This window comes from Hibiscus syriacus, unplaced genomic scaffold (genome assembly GCF_006381635.1).
Source record: "Hibiscus syriacus cultivar Baekdansim isolate YM2019G1 unplaced genomic scaffold, ASM638163v2 tig00110393_pilon, whole genome shotgun sequence".
NCBI lineage: Eukaryota > Viridiplantae > Streptophyta > Magnoliopsida > Malvales > Malvaceae > Hibiscus > Hibiscus syriacus.
The window spans coordinates 1,144,533-1,167,604 of record NW_024062721.1 but is presented as its reverse complement, the minus strand read 5'-3'; the positions used below and the strand labels follow the sequence as shown (position 1 = coordinate 1,167,604).

At 33.2% G+C, this 23,072-nt stretch overlaps 1 protein-coding gene and 1 pseudogene across 1 annotated transcript; both read right to left on the bottom strand.

Moving 5' to 3' along the window:
• Window positions 1-11,004: 11,004 nt before the first annotated feature.
• On the bottom strand, window positions 11,005-14,364 carry LOC120123422 (annotated as a pseudogene).
• Window positions 14,365-20,755: 6,391 nt separating this feature from the next.
• LOC120123421 (phosphoglycerate mutase-like protein AT74H) lies at window positions 20,756-22,641 on the bottom strand. The gene is made up of 2 exons (XM_039142324.1): window positions 22,105-22,641; window positions 20,756-21,264 (listed from the first exon to the last, which is right to left on the bottom strand). Exons 1-2 carry the CDS (start codon window positions 22,547-22,549, stop codon window positions 20,783-20,785), a joined length of 927 nt encoding a protein of 308 aa, XP_038998255.1. The 5' UTR covers window positions 22,550-22,641; the 3' UTR covers window positions 20,756-20,782.
• Between the last annotated feature and the right edge of the window lie 431 nt (window positions 22,642-23,072).

The window sequence follows — 23,072 nt, the reverse complement described above, 5'->3', positions numbered from 1 at the left end:
CCCCTGAAGATAAAGACGAGTAAAATAGCTTTCCTTTCATACAAAAGTAACATCAACCGAAACAAAGTGTTTCCTTTTAGGTGGATGATAACACTTATACCCCTTTTGAGTGGAATAGTAACCAACAAAGATACATTTTAATGCTCTTGGATCAAGCTTGTCCTTATTTTGGGAGTGTATATGTAACCCCATCAGATCGATGCGAGTAACCCGATCTGATCTGGAGTGTCACATTAAGGCCACCGGAGCGACCCACTTTTAAAATCTCAGAAAATTTAAAACTTTTGTCAAAACATGTAAACATATAAAATGATTTATGAATACAAAATAAAATTTATTAGTATTCAGAAATAAAATTGATTTTCAGACTCATATATATAAAACAAAATACAATTACATGCCCCCTAATCACATGTACCATAGTCTACAAACAATGCCAGAAAACCCCCTTACTGAAGTCGATAGCTACACTGATACAATTCTTTTAACCTGCAATGTTGAGTAATAGAGTGAGCTTCGGAAAGCTCAGTAATACGAAACTACCAGATGATGCTGAAGAACGTGCAAATACAAATAAACATATATTTCCTTATTGGTTCATATATCTACAGATTTTTAGGTTGAGCTGAGGTTCCATTGATATCTCAGATAGTAACAGATAATATTCAGTTCAGATGGAAATATTTTGGATGTCTAGGTTTAAGAGATCAGAATAGATTATCTAGTGTGTTCCCATTAAACCAGTAAAAAGATACAGATCTTTTAAAACATTTATTTATATATATATATATACCCCCATCCGTCACGAACAAAATGTGTAGGTTCCCCAGAACCATACAACCCCTCACGTCCAGTAAGGCCCTGAGCACAAAGCCGAAGAACCTGCAAGTATTATTCCTCCAACAATACCCCCAATAAACATGTTCCTTCCGTAAACGGATATATCAAAAATCAAAACATAAATCACGTCAAGTATCAGATCAGAATCCAGATCATGTATCAGATCAGAATCCAGATCATGTATCAGATCAGAATTCAGGTCAGGTATCATAACAGAATTCAAATAAGAAATCAGATAAAATATTCATATGAATAGGGAACACACCAGAGTTTACGGATATTATTTAGAGGTACTGGATAATCTTATCAGGAAGAGAAACATGGATCTTCAGTCTGTCGATAAAATGTTAGAATTTAGAATCACTATTGGACGAAATCAATAACTGATGGAATCATCAGTTATTCAGAATGAGACTTGAGCTGATAAGGAAGAAATGAAGATTCATGACATTTACAGTCTGTCTCGATATATCGGATTATCGAAATAACCCAAGCTGAATAACTTCTAGAACTAGTACATGTTGACCGGTCTATTCATTATTCTTCCAGGTATTCACTCTTTAATACCAACAATTATTGTCCATAGATCATCTTCGGAATCATCGCTGAATAGATAATTCAATGTCTTTATTTCATTTTCACGCTTCCACAATATCATGAAATGCTGACGTGCATGATTTGTAGTTTATGACCCAAAAGAACAGTACATCATGTATGTTCATTAACGTTTCCATACTCATCTAAATCACTTATTTAATTCTCAGTCATTGAGTTTACTTATTTCATTTAGCATTCAAGTCCATTCCAGTTACTTCGGGATTTTCCAGAGTAAGACAGACGTTTCTGAATTTCAGATACATATTGTACTTTCGTTCAATTCATTTTGATCTTCGTGATTGATTTCTCTAACAAATATTCATTTCTTAGTACCGGATGTGATCTAGAATTGAGTTGAGCTGGATACTTCCAAAATTATCATCGAGCCAAACTTGAGGAGATGAACACACAATCAAGTGATATCTATGTCATTCAGGTATTGACATGTCATTAAGGTTGATCGGCTCACTTAAATTGTGTTCCATAACTTTTAAGGGTATTACAAAACCCATATTTATTTGGATTCATTAATTAATCCAAAACATCTACTTAGTCTAGGCCATAAGGGTATTTTGGTTATTTTGGTGTTCAGTTCTATTCCATTCATTTCAGAGCTTGAGGATATCCAATCATTCCTGAGCTTGGTGATATTCTTGAGTCATTTACATTCCAGAGATATTCTGGTTATTTTACAGATCCAGTGTATTACAATTATTTCTTTCCGTCCGATCTTATTATCGAATTCAAACTTATCATTTATTTCAGTCCTTTCGAACAATTCTGACAAAAGAACACCCCCGATAAATTGTTCTTCAGGTATTTACTCATAACTCGGATATTTCCGGGTCAAGTGCCTTCTCAGATTTTACAAACGGAATATCATGAATTTTTCTATACAAAGGTAGGATCTTAACAATTAAATCCGTAATTTATCGAGTTAAGTACAAATCCTCAAAGTACTTTCTCATTTCGGGTCAACTCGGATTATTTTTACCTTTCAAGGGCATTTTCGTAATTTCTTAACCAACTAGTTTCAGTATTAACTCTTTACGAAAATAACTATAATTTAAAGATCATATAGTTAATTGTTTTCCCAAACATTCTCTGATCTCGAAATGATTCCTTAACAGAATTCTAGTATCTTGCATAAACCCTCTTGGGGTTAAAAAACCGATTATCCAAATTTCCTAAGTAAAACTAGTATTTCTTATGCACATCAGTAGTTTCATCAGATCAATAAGTCTTTTCAGAGTTATTAATCAACTTCCAGGGATAATTCTTGTCATTTTACAACATAAGGGTAATTTTTGTAATTTTACCTAATCGAAGTATTTCCATACCTTATCAAATGAGATAGATTATAAATTGCATATCCAGTGTTGATTCCTATATCACTTAATCTTATAACTTGTAATTGAATTCAAAATGTCCTTCAATTTCTTATATTAATCATCTGATCCATATCCAGTTACCGAATTTTTTACTGTATTCGAATCGAGTGTAGAACTTCATTAATTACACATATGAGACCAAACATTTCCATTCATGCATTACCAATACCAACATGTTATATAAAGCATAAAAAGATAGTAATGTATTACCTCGATTTCCATGACATACTGATCGACCATTAATTTCCATTAGAAAGTTCTCGATCCTTAATTCAACTTCCAATAATTCCCCAAAAACATAACAATATAATTTTCATAAAAAATGGGGCTTACTTCTGAAAAATGGATCAAATCGGATGATAAATCAGTGAAAACCAGCTTACCGGGTTTGAATTTGGCAAAACAAACCCTAAAAACGGATTCAGGATGTCGAAAAAAGTTAAGATAGGTCTACCCGGAAAAAGTCAACGACCATTTAATACCCGGTTAACGCCAGTCAAAGTTTTGGTCAACGGTGGTCAACACCGATCAACAGTCAACGATTTTACACAAATATCACCCTAAAAGAAATTAATTATAAATTAGGCACTATTATAAAAAATATTTACAAAACTAACACTCGAGTTTTATATAAATATCACCCTAACAGAAATTAATTACAAATTAGGACTTCCCCATGTGCAGTGACGGAGCATGCGGCGTGTGCGACGTCGTGGAGTGTCCAAAAATTCCTGTAAAAATTCATAAAAATTATTTTAAGGCATTTTGAGACACTTACTAAGCTCGATTCACAATTTTAATAGTGGAGAGCTCGCTTTCAACAAATATGAAACTTTGACCGTTTCACCTCCTTCGCACGTCGCTGTCGCCTGAAACAAGGAGGACACCGATGGACTCGGAACGACACAAGGAACACGATGGTGTGGGAGGTATCGAAAACGGAGCAACGATCGACGATGAATTTAAGATTTTCTCGGCGGTGATGCTAAAAAAGTCGAAACTTTGACTCGAAATTCACGGCGTTTGACAACGTTTCATTTTAATTGATTTAATGGGTTTGTTCATCGGTTGATAACGAATACAATGGTGGTTTCGGTTCGTCAAACGGAGGCCAGCTGGTGAGTAGATCAGAGTTTAAAAGAGGGTTGAGGGGAAGAGGAAAAATGGGAAATAATTTGGAAACTGATCGGGGAAGAGAGTTTATAATTCTCTCCTAAAGAAAAATGGTTAAATCATGAGTTTAGTCACTGAATTTCCTGCACTTTATAAAACGGTATACCAACTTTAAAATTTTTCAATTTTATCCTCAATTTTCTTCCCAAAATAACAATTAAATATACCACTTTATAATTCTAAAATTTAGTCCCTAAATTTGGGTGTTACAGTATATGTGGACAAAGGCAACACAACCAAATGTTTTAGGTTTAAGGTTAAGTGAGGGGCTGAAATTTGGGAAGAAATTGGTTAGGATTTTAATAAGAATTTTAGTGGGTAATCTATTGATCATATAGGTGGCAGTTAACACAACTTCTCCCAAATATTGTTTAGGGACATTTCTTTGAAATAAAAGGGCTCTTACTATGACAATGATATGTCCATTCTTTATTTCTCCCATACTATTATGTTGAGGGGTATTCACACAAGAGGACTCGTGTATAATACATTTTTCTTGGAAATATGGTGATAAGACTTGGTTGAAATAGTCTTTAGCATTTTCTAATCGAAACCTTTTTATGTCTACCCAAACCGTGTCTTAATCATGGTATGAAAAGTTTAAAGGTAGATGTTACATATGATTTCTGTTTTAAAAGAAATATCCATGACACTTGGATACAATCATCTATAAATAAGACAAATAATCGGGCCCTAGTTATATTTGGAATAGTGGATGGTCCCCAAACATCATTATGAATAAGAGTAAAAGGAATGGATGCTTTTTTTTTATTACTTACTGGAAAAAAAGTTCTTTTATGTTTTGCAAGTTCACATATCACGATGGAATTCTTCAATATTTAAGGATTTGATTGAGGGAAACATAAGCTTTATAACTTTAAATGATGGGTGACCAAGGTAGAGATGGTTTCATATCTGGTCCTTATTGTTTTTGGATTCTGATAAAAGTGAAAAAGGCAGGGAGTTCAGAGCGCTGACTTGTTCCTTAACACGTCCAATCATCTTCTTTGTTCCTGAAAAATACATTGATAGGAATGAAAAAAACAATGCAGTTAGTATCCTTGGTAATTTTTTGGATAGATAGAAGATTAATAAACAATTTTGGTACGTGAAGGATATTTTCTAGTGTAAGGGTCTTGCTTATAACAATATCTCCTTAGCCAACAACTATTATCACAGTACCATCTTCAAATGTTGTTTTTTTGTTATTAGGACAAAGCGTATAAAGGATAAATCTGAGTGAAGAATTGGTCATATGATATGTAGCTCCTGAATCAATTACCCAAGAGCTTTGGGTAGGAAAATCTGAGGCCTTAGAGTCATGAGAAGAGGATATATTTGAGAAAACCATATTACATGTACCTGTAGAGTGGGTTTTTTTAATGACCCTAGCAAGTTCTTCAGTTTCTCTATTTCTTCTTTATTAAACTTAACAAGTTGTTATTGACTGTCCTTAACCAAGTGTTTGGTTGTATACAGTGGCGGATGCATGTGATTCTTTAGAGAGACACTACACACCCATTATTTTGATAAGAGTGTTAAATTCAGTTTAATTTGTTAATGAGAATAGAAAAAATAAAAAAATTTGCATACCTATTTTTTTAGTATAAAGTATACAATATTTTGGACCCTATTTTTTAATTTCTAGATCCACCATTTATTGTATATGGTCTTCCTTGACCCCTTGATGATCATTATTTTTCTAAAAAATTATACTTGTTGTGCTTATGGCTTTCCATAAAGTCTCCAACACTTCTCTTTTATATGGCGATGTTTCTTGCAGTAGGTGCACTATAGAGAGTCCCTATTCACTATTTTTGTTGCTTCTGGTTTATTTTCTTTAGTGATATGTTATTCCAAACCAATTTTCCTTTCAGTTACAACTTTAGTGACTAAGGTTGAACTCTCCACTTGACTGTTTACAATCATTACTCATCTTCATACTTCTTTAGCACGAATGATTGTAATAACTTTATTTAGTGAGGGTAGTTATTCCTTTTCAATAATCTTGACTCTCACTGCATTGAATTCAATATTTTGTCTAGCAAGAAAATCGTAAATTCTATCTTTTTTAATAAACCTCTATAGGGTTGTTGCATCTTCATTACACCTCATTTGGATACACTGGTAGTGATCCATCTCCTACCAAAGATTTTGTAGTAAATTAGAGTACTCGGTGATTGATCTGCTTCCTTGCTTGGTGATAAAAATCCCACTTTTGATTTCATAAATCTGGGCAACATCTTTAACCTTTGAGTAAGTTTGTTTTACAACCTCCCATATCTCTTGGGCAATGTTGAGAAACATGCAAGTGTCACTGATCTCTGGCACCATTGAATTCCATAACCAGGACATTACTAAATGAATCTTGTTCATCCCGAGAATCAAACCTAGGATCTCCCTCTTTAGGTCAAGTTCTAAGAAGATGGCTTAACTTACCTCTACCATTTAGAAATGTACGAACTACTTGAGACCATTTAAGGTAGTTTTTTTTCATTCAACCTATGGACAACTTGTATAGTTTGCAAATCACCCACCGGATTAAAATAACTTCCTTCACTCATTGTGCCTCCCTAAAAGTTTCAGAGCAACTGGTATCGACCACCCCAACCATGTTTTTGGTGGGCTAACAATACACACTCAAGGGAAGGATTTAGTGAGAAGAAGAGGTAACTTAAACATAGATTTACAGTACCCCATAAATAAGCTTAAAATAGCTCTGATACCATGTTAAAAGTTGAGTAATTCACTGTAAAATTTATTTTTACTCTGTATGATTTATTACACATTTATACACAGACTGTAATCTTAACTTAGGAAACTCTTAAAACTAGGAAAGTAACTAATTCTAGGAATAGGTATAACCCCTTAAAGTTAGGGATCACAACTACTAAAAGAATATTCACATAATATTTCTAAATTAGGAATCTATTTTCTGACACTCCCTCTCAATCTGGGAATGAATGTTCTCCATCTTCAGCTTGCTTGCTAATTTCTGAAAATACTTCTCAGGAAGTCCATTGGTAAGTATATCTGCAACTTGATCTTCATTGGACACATAGGGGGTACAAATTAGTCCACTGTCAAGTTTTTCCTTTATGAAATGTCTCCACTTCAATATGTTTTAAATTAGTCCCTTGGTAAGTATATCTTCAACATGTATATCCACTTCTTTGGAAGTGCCAACACCTTAAATGTATGTTATCTTTTTCTCTGTTTATATATATAAATATATAATTATTCAGTCAGATGCTTAAATGTGTCATTTTCCAAAATAAATTGTTTTTATCATTAGTTGATGGATTGATGAACAATTTCAATGTATAAGATTAGGTCTTGTTTTGATATAATCAGCAGGGTAGTTCCTCCCAATATCATGTTAAATATATTGATTCCCAGGATAGTAAATATGATATTGTAAAGACTCCATCGTAAAAAAATAGTGCAATTAATTCTTCTGTTACAACAGCATCAATTGGGAGCCAAACAACCCCTGCTCTAAATCTTCCACCTCATAGTTTGTCTGGTGCTTCAACCCCTTCAGTTCTTATAGATTCATATTCTGGTTAAAGTGTTTTGGAAAGCATTACCACTACCAAATACTCCTGTGAATTTGTCTAATTCCTTCTGTTTTTTGGGCAGTTGGTGGAAACTCCTACTAACTTTTTTTCATGAGAGAAAATGATAATTAATCTTTTATGATCTTATGTTGGGAGCTCAATTCTCAAAGCACATCATTCTCTATCCAACCTGGTATAGGACTTGGTGACCAAGCACCTGATTTTTAGTGGCGGATTCAAAAATATTTTTCAGGGTGAACACACATATATATTAATTACATAAAATTTTGATAAAAGGATGGATACAACTAAATTTTAAGGTGGATACACTCTTCACTACTCTAGTAACACTGATAAATCCAAAGTCATATTTATATATTTTAGTGTTCATTGATTATTGATACATGTCAATATTTTAGCTATCAATCTTATAAATGTTGAGAATCTTTTAGATAATTCTAGATGTAATATCAAATATTACAAATCTCTAGATTATTTAATGAATATTTTTAGATATATATTATTTTTAAATTATTTTAGAATATTCTCAAAATTTTATCTTTTGTTTTCATATCCGTTAGATATCCGATATGACTTGAGAGTATATTCTGGTGCAGTCCATCAATCTTAGCTTGAGTTTCTTCTCTTGCTTCCCCAGTCGGATGAGACAACAAGGTCGACCCTGTAATATATTCGGAACTATTGGAGATGCCTCGTACAAAACAAGTTGTCTATAACTGGAAGTTTTGCTATGAGACACCTAAAATAAGGTTAATAAACGACGTGACCAGTAAAAAATGACAATAGGTTAAAAGTGGAGCACAAAATATTATAAATCATAACCGAAAAAGTTATCAGTCAAAGTAACAAAACTGGTTGCAATAAAATGTTATACAAGTTAAGAAAATGAATTATAATTGGTAAATGTTATGATACTATTAACATTTTAAGTTTCGCCAAGAATGTTATCGTTATTAAGAAATAGGTTGCGATTAGTAATATTAATATTTTTATTAATTATTCAAAAGTATTTATAGATTTTTATCAGTTGATTGATTCAAATATATTATTTTAATTTTTAAAATGTATTTATTAATTAATGTTATAAAATATAGATTTGATTTAGTGATTTGATTTTATGTTGATTTAGTATTTGTAAATTTTAATTCTTTGATTTAGTATGCATAAAAAATTTATTTGATTATATATATATATTATTTTGATATTATGTTTGATATATATTAATTAATTCAAATATAATATTTTGATTTTTAGAAAGTTGCTCACAGTCTTTTGATCCATGCGGTCTTAGAGAATCTTTATCCACTCGCCGTTGTGAAGTTGCTTACTGTACAAATTTACGATTGTAGATGTTCATCGTAATCGAAAATTCTCAATAAAGGTTTGACATTTCCTTTAAATTTGCTCTATTTATTTTAGTTTCTTATGTTAATTATTATCTATTTTTTTGTAGGTTTGTAGATTATTTTTCTGTAAATATTTAGGTTGTGTTACAATTTCTTTTTACATGTTATAGTCTTATTAAGTTATTGGAATTTTTCTAGATTAACCCCGCTGAAATATGAGAATAGATAATGATTTTGTCATTTTCCGGTACTGGGTACAAAGTGAATTTTGAGGGGATTGGGGGTTGAGTTGATTGGTTACGATTGCTATTGGAGTTAAGGGTATTGGATTTGAATTGTATATTAAATTTGAGTTACATATTGGATTTGAGTTTTAACTAGATATATTTTTTTGTTTTTTTAAGGACCTGATGAATGGATTTTTAAACCCAAACATAAATAATTTTTACAATAGACATTTTTAGTTATCTTTTGAGTATAAATAAACCAAAGGTGGACACAAAAAAATTCAGGATAGGCACAAATTAATTTTAGGGGGAGTACATGTATAAAAATTGAGTACTTAATAAATTAATTTTAAATTTCAGGGTGGGTACGTGCCCACCATCACTGCTGGTCGTAATAGTGTTACTTCTGCAGCTTACAGCAGCAACCAAGCTCAATCCACCAGCAGTCTAGTCAGCAGGCATTGGTGATGAATGTTACGAATGATGCTGGTAAGATTAAATTTGTTTGATTTTTTTTGGGGCCTTGATTCCTTTTTATAGGTGAGGTCTTCTTGAGGGATTTCTGAAGGATATATCATTTTATGCTATGAGTGCATGCATGGAGGAACCCTTTTGGTCTCACTTTTCTTTTGCTACATCACGTTTGGTTTCACAGTAAATCTATTTCATTTCACAAGATTTCTAAAGGAAGCTTTTCCAAGGATTGTAACTTGCATTTTTCTGCAAGAAAAATTTTTCTAGAGCAATTGGTGGAATCTTTCTTCAAACATGTTAGAATAAAAAGCTATAATCAGAAAACCTGTTATCATTGTGGCTTACGCACAGCGGCTGTGGCTGCTATTCAAGTAGTCATGGAAAAAAAATATAATAGTGCTTTAGTCTCTCAGATCTATATATGTAATATTTCTTGATTAAGAGCTTAATATATGTTCAGATGTTGGCGTTGCAAAAGTTGAGGAATAACAATCGCAGACCAAATTTATCACTTTCGCCCCTATCGTATTTTATCATCAATTTAGTCTTCGAAGTTGCTCAATTGCATTATTCTATATCTTACACTTAATTAAACTTTAAAGGTTAAATTGATATTTTCTCTATATCTTATCCTTAATTAAACTTTAATTGTTAAATTGATATGAAAATATGATAAAGGCGAAAATTATAAATTAGGTCTATTAAAGGAACAAAGGTGACCCTTAATAATATCTTATTTTGTATTTTTTTTTCTATATTGGTCTTGCAAATATATACAATATAAATGTATTAAAAATATGATACGAAGATAGATTATTGATTAGGTATTAAGCACTATCTTCGTGTGACAAGTTATTGCTTCATATGCGTTGAGAAATTTCTTATTCCTTTTTCTCACATTACAAAATATACCTTTTTTATAATACGTTAATAGTAGAAGTGTTCAAATTAATAAAGTACCTTTAGCTCGGATCTAGATGAAAATAATTAAATTAACGTAGAGGCAGTTTAGAACAGGGTATATAATACATTATTGTCTTTGTATGATTTAAAATATATTTTATATATGTATTTGTGGAACATTAGAAAATAGTTTTCTAACCATAAATGTGTGTGTGTATATATATAAATCTGTTAAATAAATGCACTAATTTCCCCAAGGGGAGGATTGAATACCGAATATACAAAGAATACGAAGATTTGGAGCATTTTAAACCCCTCTGTAGATATTGAAACAATGGAGCCATCAGCTACATTACGCTGCAAGAATTTGTACATCCAATGAAAGAGTCGAAAGAAACATGATTAGTCAATTGCTAACTTTAAAAGTTTAGCCCAATTGTTTCATCTTCATGACCCATAAATTCAACCGATCTGGGACTCAAAAGTAATATATTTTCAATACTTTCTAGCATAAAGTGATCTCTGGAATCCGAGATGGAAAAAACAGGAACGATCAAGGTCAAAATTTTAACATAGCTCATTTTAATTGAAAGCAAAATGTCTACAACAGAAAACCCAGAACAACCCCTTTTTTCCTCAGTTTCTTCCCTTTTGAGTTTTCCATCAATTTAAGCGCAGCAACATGCTGATTTTAATAGAAAAAGAGGACAAAAGTGTGACAACCATAGCCAAAAGAAGCAAGGTTCCAATCCCCATTCTTCAAATATTCACACTTCAAATCCAATCCCGAAGGAAAACCTATCCACAACAGAGTCAAAGTCCCATCCAATGGTATATCTGCCACCAAATTACGGATCAGTTAGATGCAAAGTTCAAGCTTAGTCAAATATGTTGCTCAAACTAGGGGGTGAATATCGGATTAGAATATGCATCCGCCATGAACATATTCAAGTTTTCCTAATTCTTCTTTCATATATTTTAATATAGTACACCCACATCCATGACTGAATATGTGTTGGACACTATTGTGAAACATGGATACTTCATGGAATATAAAGAGTCAGAATAACATAACTAGTTAACCACTACAAAAAAGAGTAAGGGTATAGTTTATGACCATTGTTGGTTCTTCCTGAACTCGGTAAGGACAGGATATATGTTCTCAAAGGCTGTGTATGTCTCATCTCTCACCTGAGATATTCAAACAAAGAGAACTAGTAAAGTTTTGTTGGTGTTATCAATAACAGATGAACAACAGTTCAACATAATCACCTTAGCCCCAGTAATCACAATCTTCCCCGACACAAAAATAAGAAGCACAATCTTTGGTTGTTTCATTCGATATATTAGGCCGGGAAAGAGTTCTGGTTCATACTGCAGAAAACATCATTAAGATAAGTCCCAATCATTAACCCAAGCAAACCAAGTCTTGACTTCTAACAAGAGGATCTAAACCTATGTATTCCAAGCCCCAAATATTCATACTTCCAAGGAAGTACACCATCCAGATGAAAGCTTAGTTCAATATTGCTAGAAAAGGTATTTCAAAACAATTAGGACTAAAAATTTTAGCTACTGTTCCCTGAGCTTCAAAGCCATAAGGGATTTTACATGGAATTTAAGGGGCACACAGAAGAAGACTTTGTATGTGCATAAACACATTCAGAACGGCAAAACGAAGTCAGGAAGTTGAACCTAGACATCCCAAATGTCCACCCATAAAAACATGAGCAACCAATGTTCTAACAGAAAAGGAAACAACTCAACAAACTGGAACTGCCACTTACACTTGAAAAGGCACCATGGGAGTAGGCAAGACCTTCAAGTCTGATAGGAAATTTGACATCACAAGACCCAACAATGTTCTGAATTTTGAAGTCCTGTCAGTGACAACAAAAAGTGTAAACAAAAAGAATGAGAACAGACTACTATTGAAGCAAGATATATAGTCCATAAACCAGAACCTATGAGCATGTTTTACACGAGAAAAGAAAAGGAATTTGAGGAAGAACCTTAAACTTAGCAGGAAAAACCAAGCTTCTGGATAATTCTGGCATACTAAAAAGCACATATATAATGTCTGTTTAGTCAAATTCATGATTGCATTGCATCATAATGGCAATAATAGATATCATGGAGGCACAGAGCTAATTGAACAGAATTTAGGATGCAAACATCTCAAAGATTTATAAGTACCTTCCTTGCAGCCAGTTTAGACTGCTGTTCGCTTTTAGCACCGGTGCAGACCTGAAGAAGCAAAGAAAATTGTTTCAGTAACCGAAGTATTGAACAGTGAAAACATGTTTGGCTCAAGCAATTGCTGCAAGCTCTAGTTACTTTCTAGCTGAATGCAACAAAATAAATGCATGCGACTGTAATTTCGAGTAAGGAATTACCATCTTTCCAGAAGCAAAAATCAAAGCTGTAGTTTTAGGCTCCCTGATTCTCATAATAACAGCAGCAAAACGCTGCAGGGTTATTTTGTAAATAAAAGGTTAGCAAGTGTATACCAGCGACAGGATCAGAAATTGCACAAACAAGAAAAAAGATAATAACAAGAATTAACCATCCCAAGCATACCTTGGGATTGTATTCGGCATTTCGAGCTTGCAGTGCAATTTTCTTAAGATCCAACTTGCAATCTAAGTTCACAGTTGATACAATGTTCCTAAAAAACAATAATGCTAATACTAAGATTTCCATATACTAATTGCAGTCATCTATAGAGGATTAAGATCATTCTTGTCAAGGATGCAAGGAACACTCTAGCTACTCAAACTCTAATATTGCCTGAGGTGCACGGTGTAATCTATATAAGCATGTTTGATTATGTGTCTGTCTACACACATGTATATATGTATGTATGTGTGTGTGTATAATAAGCTTAATAAATGTACATTGATAATAAGATCTAACAGTGGTCCAGTTTATCCTACAAAACCTGAAAATTTTTCTCTGTTTTGCTGCACAAAATGCATGATTTTCTTATGGTCCAGCATCTGTCTTGAACACTCAAACACGCTCACATGCCATATAAACTAAATCACCTTCTTCACACATATCTGATCAAAGCCCATCTCCCTAACCAAATTCCCTTACACAATCCAACGCAAGAAATACCTCTCCACGAACTTATCATCAAGAAAAGGTCCAGCACCAATTACAGATCCATGCTCCCAAGAAAAAACTTTTTTTCCCAATGATTTTATTGAACACGTATCTCCAATAACCCAAAGATCATACCATCCACCCTCTAGCATTCCATTCTGCTTATAAAATTGCACGCGTCAAAATCAAAGAAAAGAGAGGCAACAAGGAGACTTACTGGAGAGTGGGAACAATACCAGATGGGTGCTTGGAAAGATCAACTGGTTGGCTCCCTTCCAAGCCACCTTGTTCTGCCACTTCCATTTTTTGCTTCTCGCCCGAAATTTCGCCAAGAAATTCGATTGTTTCTCTAGATATCTAAAACGAAAAACCCAGATCGTATTTTACTAAAATTCAATCAAAACCAACATGTTCATGAACAAAATAGGGTTTTAAAATTAGAGAAATCAATAATTATTTGGAGGTAATGAACAGAATATCCAAAACAAAACCAGATCGACCAGACCTAATCAAGTTCAACACGTTTTCAAAAAATAAATTAGGGAAACAAAGGTGTAAAACTACAAAAGAAAAAAGAGAGGGAATGATAGAGGAGATGTTTGAAAAGAAGAGTCTTTTACGAGGCTTTGGTAAGAGTTTATAAATAAGAGAAACAGACCCAAAGAGGAATGAATTGGGATTTCGAGAGTGTGGATTGGATGATGAGAGTTTTGACAGTTTTGAGGCGGTGGTTCGATGAATTTGGGAATTTTTGTACCCTAGATTTCCATATTTAAAATTATTGACTCTATTACCGGTTGAGTCTTGAGAATTACCGGGTTTGCCGGTTTGTTGGGGGTCCATCTCAGGCTTTGGCCTTTTTTCCCGGTTTAAATTTGGTATACATACACGCATGAGGGATTTTGACGTCAATATTATTAAATTATATAGGGTAAACCACAGAAATGGTCACTTATCTTTACTTATTTTTATTTTACCATTGAAATTTCAAAACTAAAGAATCGGTCACTAATATTATCAATTTGTAACAAATCGATCATTTGAATATAATATAATGTTGATGTAAAGGATTACGTTTGCTTGCTTGGCTGTGTAACCGTCAAATAACATGTCAAATCCTATCAGTATTGTATTCTTTTTAAATGCTTCATTCATTCAATCCCATATAAAAACTCATGGCTCGATATTCAAATCTCATCGATTCCATACTAACCTTTTGCACTCGAGTTAATGAATTGAAACGTCATATGTGCTATATGTTGCAGAGCAAGATCTTCTCCAACAATAAATAAAGCTAATTAATATTGGAACTCTGTCTGATTAAATTAACAAAGCAGCATCTATTTTTTTTAAGTAAAAATACACACGAGAAATGGAGTTTCATCTGAGAGAGAGAGAAATCAATACCTGCAAGCATCAATCATGGTGGCCAAATAAAAAAAGATTGTATTCCCGAAACCTGTGTTGATGGACATGGGTTTGCTTGAAGATTACGAAATGGTCTCTAACTCAGATGAAACTCCATCACATGGGTATATTCTTATATGAAAAAAATATAGAGATTACTTTATTTATTTAATTATATAGAGTTTTAGTATAGGAGAAGATCTAGTTTTGCAACACAATGCAAATGTGATATTTCGATCCTTAACTCGAGTCTGAAAAGTTTTCGATTAAGCCATGGGTTTGTTTGGAATCAATGGGGTTTGAAGATTGAGCCGTGGGTTTTCACATGGGATTGAACGAGTGAAGCTGAAGAAGAAGCCAACACTGATGGGTTTTGACCTGTTATTTTGATAGTTAAACTACCAAACCAGTTGACTTAATCCTTCGCATCAGTATTTTGTCATCTCAGTGACGTTTGTTAACGTTGAGTAATTGATTTGTTACAAATCGATAACATTAGTGATCAATTCGTTAGTTTGAAATTTCAATGAGAAAAATGAAGTTATTCAAAGATAAGTGATCATTTATGTAATTTACCCAATTTTAAATTATTTTGAAATAGGTAAATTAGGCTAAATTCTATGGGTCATTAAAGTTATAATAAATTTTTATTTTATTAAAACAGAAAAATACGGTTAATAATGATTTTATCAAGGAATAATTCAATGTCCAAAATAGAGAGGTAAAGTTCACCCATAACTATTTAATTACGAGAAAATTTTATTTTAATCATCAATCATTTAAGTTTATCAATTATATCATTTAATATTTAAATATTATTAATCAAATTATATGTCGTTAACATTTAATTGAAGAACATATGTGATAATTAAAAAAGTTAGTATATTTACACATGTGGTCTTAATTACTTACACATTCAATCAATTTAATCTTAATTTTAATTCAATTTAATAAATTTATACCAAATTGATTAAATGTTTAAGTAATAGAGACCAAATGTGTAAATATACTAAATTTAACTGCAACATTAGTTGTTTTTCAAATATTACATACAAATAATTTGATGGACAATATTAAAAAAATTAAGTGATATGCTTGACTGATTGGTGACTAATGTTATAATTTATGCATTATAAAAATATAAGAGTAAATTATATGTTCAATATCTCAACTATTACTTTTGTTTCATTTTTGTAACCTAATTATTTTTTTTAAATCATATATAATATTACGTTTCGATTTCATTTTGATCACTCATTATTAAAAAATTTAACAAAACTGTTGACATAACATTTTTTATTTTTTCGATGATGACATGACATTATATTATGGTGATATGTCAGTATCACCGTTGATTTTTAATGACAAATGAACAAAATGAAACGAAAACTAAACGTTACATTATATTTGAGTGACTAAATGAAACAAAAGTGAAATATGAGGTACTAAAGTTGTAGTTTGCCTAAAATACAAATAACATCATATATATTATTTACTGATCATTTCCCCCGCTTTTTCACAACGGTCAAAAACCTAATTTTATTTACCCTTTATTTTTTAAATCCCAGCCCTAAACCTAGAAATCAAATTTGCGGAATATCTCAATTCAAAATCCAAACCCCAAATCTCTTATAAAGAGAGATTTTCTCTTTGTTTCGTTGAAAGGCTCTTTCAAGATAATTATGATACTTGTTTCTCATATTTGATATTAAGTTACATAAGTTGAATTTTAAAATTGTGTTTCTCGACAGTAACATTGATGAAATATTTTATACGATGCAATAAAAAAATTGTATCTAATGATACAAAATTAATAATATGCAAATCAAATAAATCCATTTATAACTTCAAGTATTACTCCCATTAATTGTATAACAAACTTCACTAAATGATTATCTCGTTTGATTTTGAGATGAATTTGGTTTATAACTGTATATATTATAAGTTCAATGGGATTAAACCAAATAATACCCCTTATTACCTAAGGATGATTTTGAAATTAAAGAAATGTAAAAGGTTCCTTATGTTTCAAAATAAATAAAGAATTTAATGTATACTCAGGTTTATACGTATTCAGACATAGCATATAATTTTAGGATATTAAGTAGATATTTAAGCAATTTAGGTATGGATCGTTGGATAAGTCAAATTGATTCATACAATATATTTAAGAACAAAAGTGTTACATGCTCACATATCGAAGGTCTAGTAAGTAACATATCATCAGGTTTATGGACTCCGAATTATTGAATATGAATGCAAAATTTTGTTACATGAACTACTAATTATGGATTGATAAGAAAGACCACTTGAGTTATTTTGTGATAATTAAATTGCAGTCATTTTTTTCATATGTAACAGAAACATTTTAAGTCTAAGCACATTGACATTATGTTTCTGGTTCTTAAAGAAAATTCAAGTGATTATGTGTTTATAGACAATGTTGATACAAAATTTGAGCTTATAAGGCTATACATTTATCAGAAAACTTATGTTACCCAATTGGGAGATTGTTGGATTAAAATCCATAATTATGAGCACATATATTTATAATGCACATTGTTTTCATAAAATATGAGATAAATTAAGTGACCAATTATGTTATACAGTCATAAGGTATTAGAAGTTTCATGAAAATAAAAGTGTAGATACTATTAAAGTTGTATTTATAATTTGATGAGGGGTAGAGTTATAAGTATAAACAATAACTGATTTTTAAATCAACTATATAAAGGGGTTATGGTCCACATGAAATAGACAATCTCGTATTTACTTTTATCAGAAAGTTTATACTTAAGGTAATTCTATCTTCTTGGAAAATCACAACCAAATAAAGATTCAATAATTTCAACCTATCAATTAATTCAGATACGCTTCCACATCTACGATTTATTTTATTCTTGATGATTTGAGATGATTATATATTTGTTAATTTCATATTTATTATAATTTAGTTATATCAGTGCGGCCTATGAAACCATCTCTCACATCCTTCCAGAGAGCCCATATACTCGCATGGTGTGGTAGCAGTTGATTGAAAGGGAGAGAATGACTAAGTTTCTTAATATGGAACTTGGCGAGTGGATTGAAACGAACCTCACCAAGCTATGTAATTTTCCGAACATTGAGGAGGATTGGGATTTACTCTTCGACTCAGTGATTTGGTGCCTTTGGACGAGATGAAATATGCTTTTGTTTGATACTAATTTCACTGCAGAAGAAAGCATTTTACAGATCGCCAAACGCCTCGAGGCTGAAGCCAAAAGTGCAGCAATGCGCCACAGATCTATGATGTTAAGGAGCACGGGTTCGATTATTCGTTCATCCGGTTGGAAGCCTCCACCTCTTGGATGGATAAAGCTCAATACGGATGGTGCTCGTAGAAATAACGATGGCATGTCGATGTGTGGGGTGTTCTTCGTGACGATAAAAGCGAATGGATTGTTGGCTTCTCTAAGGCAATCGGGAGGTGCTCGACTATTGATGCGGAACTCTGGGAAATTTTGGAGAGTCTATCCTTGGCTTGGAATTACGGATTCCGTTCTATTATTGTAGAAACCGATATTAAAGATGCTTAAGAATTACAGGCTATGAGAATGGTGAGGGAGGCAAAATTCATATAGTTGGATCTCTCGGATGCTTAGCTCAAAATATCGCCATTTTCAGAACCGATTCATCAAGCCTCGACGAGCTAGGATGTGTCAGCATGCATAACCAAGCTGCTAAAGTCTTCAATCTGCAACTTCCTTCCCTGTGTAAGAAATTGCAGTGCCAGTTTGTGGATTCGAACTTTACGTATGTTGACAATCCAACCTTGTAGCAAATTATTCTAAACTTGGTATGTCCGGTTTAGTACTTTCGAGAGTTTTGATTCCGTTCTCAACAAAACAATGGAAATGGAATAACTTGAAGTGCTTACAATTTTGCAGGATTCAAGCAGCCAATAATGGTTTGCTGTGGATATGGAAATTCACTGTTGAATTACGACAGACGGATTGGCCGTGGGAAAACAGAAGTCTTGAATGGAACTACAATGACAGCCAAAGAACTCAGAGGCAATAATAGTTCCGAATATGTTAACTGGGACGGAATTCATTGTCCGGAAGCTGCAAATCAGTATTTTTCATCACAAACACTCACCGGAAAGTACACAGATCCATTTTTTTGGGCAAAATGCCGTTCCTTCTAGATCTCAAGTTCTTATTTGCTCATGGCTGTAACTGATCCAAACTCACCGTAATGAATGTCTCCGTGATGATATTGTGGCTACGCGTCTCAAACTGGAATAATTACTATGACTTGATGAAAAAAATTGTACGACGGGTCTGTAATTCTTGCTTCACATTAATGAGAAAGTACACTCGTTTCTCGATTATGGAAGTCGATCATGTGCTTAGCTTCTTCAGCATCGTTGGAACACTTGATCAAGCATTATTCTGACCATGCATTTGCCAAATCCGAAAAAGAAAACTATACTAATGCTTGGCAATAGCAAGTTTTATCTAGGTTGAGTTTAAATTCTAAAATAAAACAAATTTCAAATTTATTTTGAACTAGTACTTTTTTTTCCTTTTTGCTGCTTGAGCCCGAGTTTATAGGATACCTGTCTTCGCCCCTTCTCCTTTAGCTGAAACTTTCACATCTTTCAAGCTAGTTTTGAACATGGTGAACTCAATGGAGCTTAAGTCGAATTTCGAGTTGAGGCTTGAACTCGAGTAAGTCCTCACCAGGTAACAAGAAACGTGATGTTTTCTTCTCATAAGAAAATAAAAGTATTTCTCTCAAAATAATTTCTATTTCTTACTGGAAAAAGAATCAATGGAATGAATTAACCTTCCCTTCATTCCCATACAAAGAACAGATTCTAAAAAAATCATATGTAATGAAAAGTGTAACATGCGGCCATAGTTCTCAACGGGATACAGATCAGTTACCTTCTCCCGGTACTGCATCAGCTATATCAGGCTCCATGGCTGGCCCAGCAATGGACCCGTGGTTCAAGAACATCAACTGAATATGTGCACAGGTGTAGAAAGAAGTTCAAAAAATGAGTGATAGTAGCAGTACTTTCTGCACTCTGTTATTCCGACTCTTCAATTTTCTTCAATTATCTGTATCCGATGAGTACCCGGATTTGGATATAGTGATATGACCTTCCAACGACCTTTGAAATACATGGAAAACTTGAAAACTGAACATACCCGTGTCAGGCACATACTCGTATCAGACAACACCTGAGATCAAGTAACATATCTTCTGCACCATCAAAGGATAAGGAGGCAGTCATGTCTGCAATTGGGTCTGAAGTTTGACCTCCAAAGAAAATGGTTAGCATAAATGACACAGTACAGGAGATGGCCTAATGCAGAAGAGCATTAAAAAATGGACTCGTTCGATCAAGAAATAGAGTGATTCAAAATCCCTTAACTCGATTCAGAAAGTAGGTTCTATGCTAGATGAGAAATTATATGTCATAGGAACAGTCTCGAGTTTAGCTAAATTTACCTTCTGGTAGATCAGAAAGTAGGTTCGATCAAGAAATAGAGTGATTCAAAATCCCTTAACTCGGTTCCCACTGCTAGCTGATGTTGAAAATTCAATTTGGCATCTTCTTTATCTCAAACAAAAAATAATGGTGGATTTCTAAAAAACAAAAGAAAAAAAATACTAACAAATTAGCGATTCACAAATAATGAGGCTTTCCAAAAGGTAGTTTATGAAAGCTTTTGAACTCTTTAAGAATTTGGTACACAAATGTCTTTGTAATCGTTATCTGAATCAATATCTTCTTTGACATCTTCGAATTCATTATCTGAAACAATATATCCTTCTTTGACATCTTCATCTGAGTCTAATTCTTGGTCAAAAAACGAATTAAGATACCCTTTACAATGACCATGCAAATTGGTTCTGTCAGCCTTGATTCGCCATTTCTGGTCTTCTATCATTTCGGTAGAGAGTCCCCATCCTCGCAACTCTTCATCAGTATGATGGATTGCCAAACTATACTCTCCACCAGGTCCCAACTCCATAACTCGAATCTCGCAATTGCCTGGATTATATAGCTGCTCGAATTGCTCAACTGTCCATTTGAACCACTTCATTAAAAACACCCGAGAGGCTAAACCATGTGAGATTATTATCAGATTCAATTCTTGAGAAGGATCATTTCCAAGCCTATTCAAGTCTATATCCCTCCAAAGAGATTCAAGAAAACCTGTAAAATCCAAAAAAAAAAGAAGAACATCTTTCAATAGCACTTTCATCAATCCAAAGTAAGATCATTACCATTTGATTACTAACGCTCATTCTCATGGGACTAAGATCAGTAAAACAAGAAAGATGTATCCCTTACATAGAACATAATAACTCAAAGCCAGAGATATGTTTCCAATAGATGCAAACTGCTTCACTATCATAATCTACTCGAAAAGAGACTCACATCTGGTTCCATTCTACTTTTATTACATTAAACCTTTGAGTCGGTGAATACTGCTAACTCACTCGTTAGAGCCATCATCTAACAAGTCCGAAGGACTGTTTTGACCATTGCCTAAATCCAAACGAGGCATATGATTTCCAGAAAGTAACTCCCAACAACATACACTGACACAAACAATTTAAGAGCTTAAAATTATTAATGAAGTAAATTATGTAATATTTTTGCCTGTAACGCCACCATTATCATCCATATAACACATCGACTAAAATGGCACCTAATCCAAACGACATGCATCAAAGAAATTTGTGCTCATACGTAGTCAAGGAAGCAATAAACTAGAATTAAAACAAGAATCTAACTTTCTTTCCGAAAATTTTTGCTTTCAAGGTTTCAAACAATCCATTATAACATTTCCAGAAGTATTTAATTTGAACAAGAGAAAAAAACACAGGAGAAACAACCAACAAAAATATATCAAAAGCAATCCTATTCCTCATTTCCGAATCACAATTTTCTTAACAGAAACTAGCTTTCCTAAGCATTCTTTCAAGCAAAATGCAAAGTTTCCATTAAAAAAGAATACAAATTTGATGATGATGAAGAAGAAGAACATACTGGAAACTCGATCAAAAACATCTGCAGCAGATTCACCTTCAGGGAACCTATAAAAAAACCTCCCAAATTTTTCCCTTGTTTGTTTTGTAATCCTCATCCTTTCCTCCACCTGAAAATTCCCGAAATCTTGTTCCCTAATCCTACACTCTTCCCTCACCCCAATCACCCTTTTCTTCGAGAAAGATTTCCCAATCTCCCGTAGCGTGGATCGGGTTCGCTCGTAAGGAGATACGTAGAAGTAAACCCGCCAATCATGGGAAGACCCGTTGTCCGAAATGAGGTCCCGGAGCCGGGAACCGGCGAGTCGGGCTTGGGCTCGGCCATGTTCGGTTAAGGAGATCTTGTGGTCGGGGGTTGTCGTGTAGGCCAAGGGGTCTTTGTTGCCGTCGGACTCACCATGTCGGACAAGGATTATGTGTTTCGGTAACAACCTCAAGTTCGGCATCTTTTCTCAGGCGATTGCTTAAACATTCTTCATTTTTCAATCACGAATTCCACCATTGTTTTATCGTACCTGCTTTACCAACGCTTCCCATTCTTGGGTGTTTCATTTGTTTGGGAAAATAATAACCGGTCCATTTATTGGATGATTGAACAAGGTCAAAACAGTCATTAGAATCACATCATATTGAGCACTGATCTTATGGGTCCATAGAAACATCGAAGGGTAACATTTCATATATATATATATATATATATATATATATATATATGAGGATATATATATATATATATATATATATATATATATATATATATATATATATATATATATATGAGGAACATATGTTCTGTTACCTAGTATTTTGGAAAAGTGTGCAACTTTTGCTAACATTGTTATACATTAAATAAAAAGATTCAAAGATCGAAACTTTCTAAATTATCATCTAAAGTGAAGATCATGTTAGGCTAAATCTGAGATCAATGTTTACAAAAATCCAGTTTTGGTTTCAAGTAATATTCTGAGA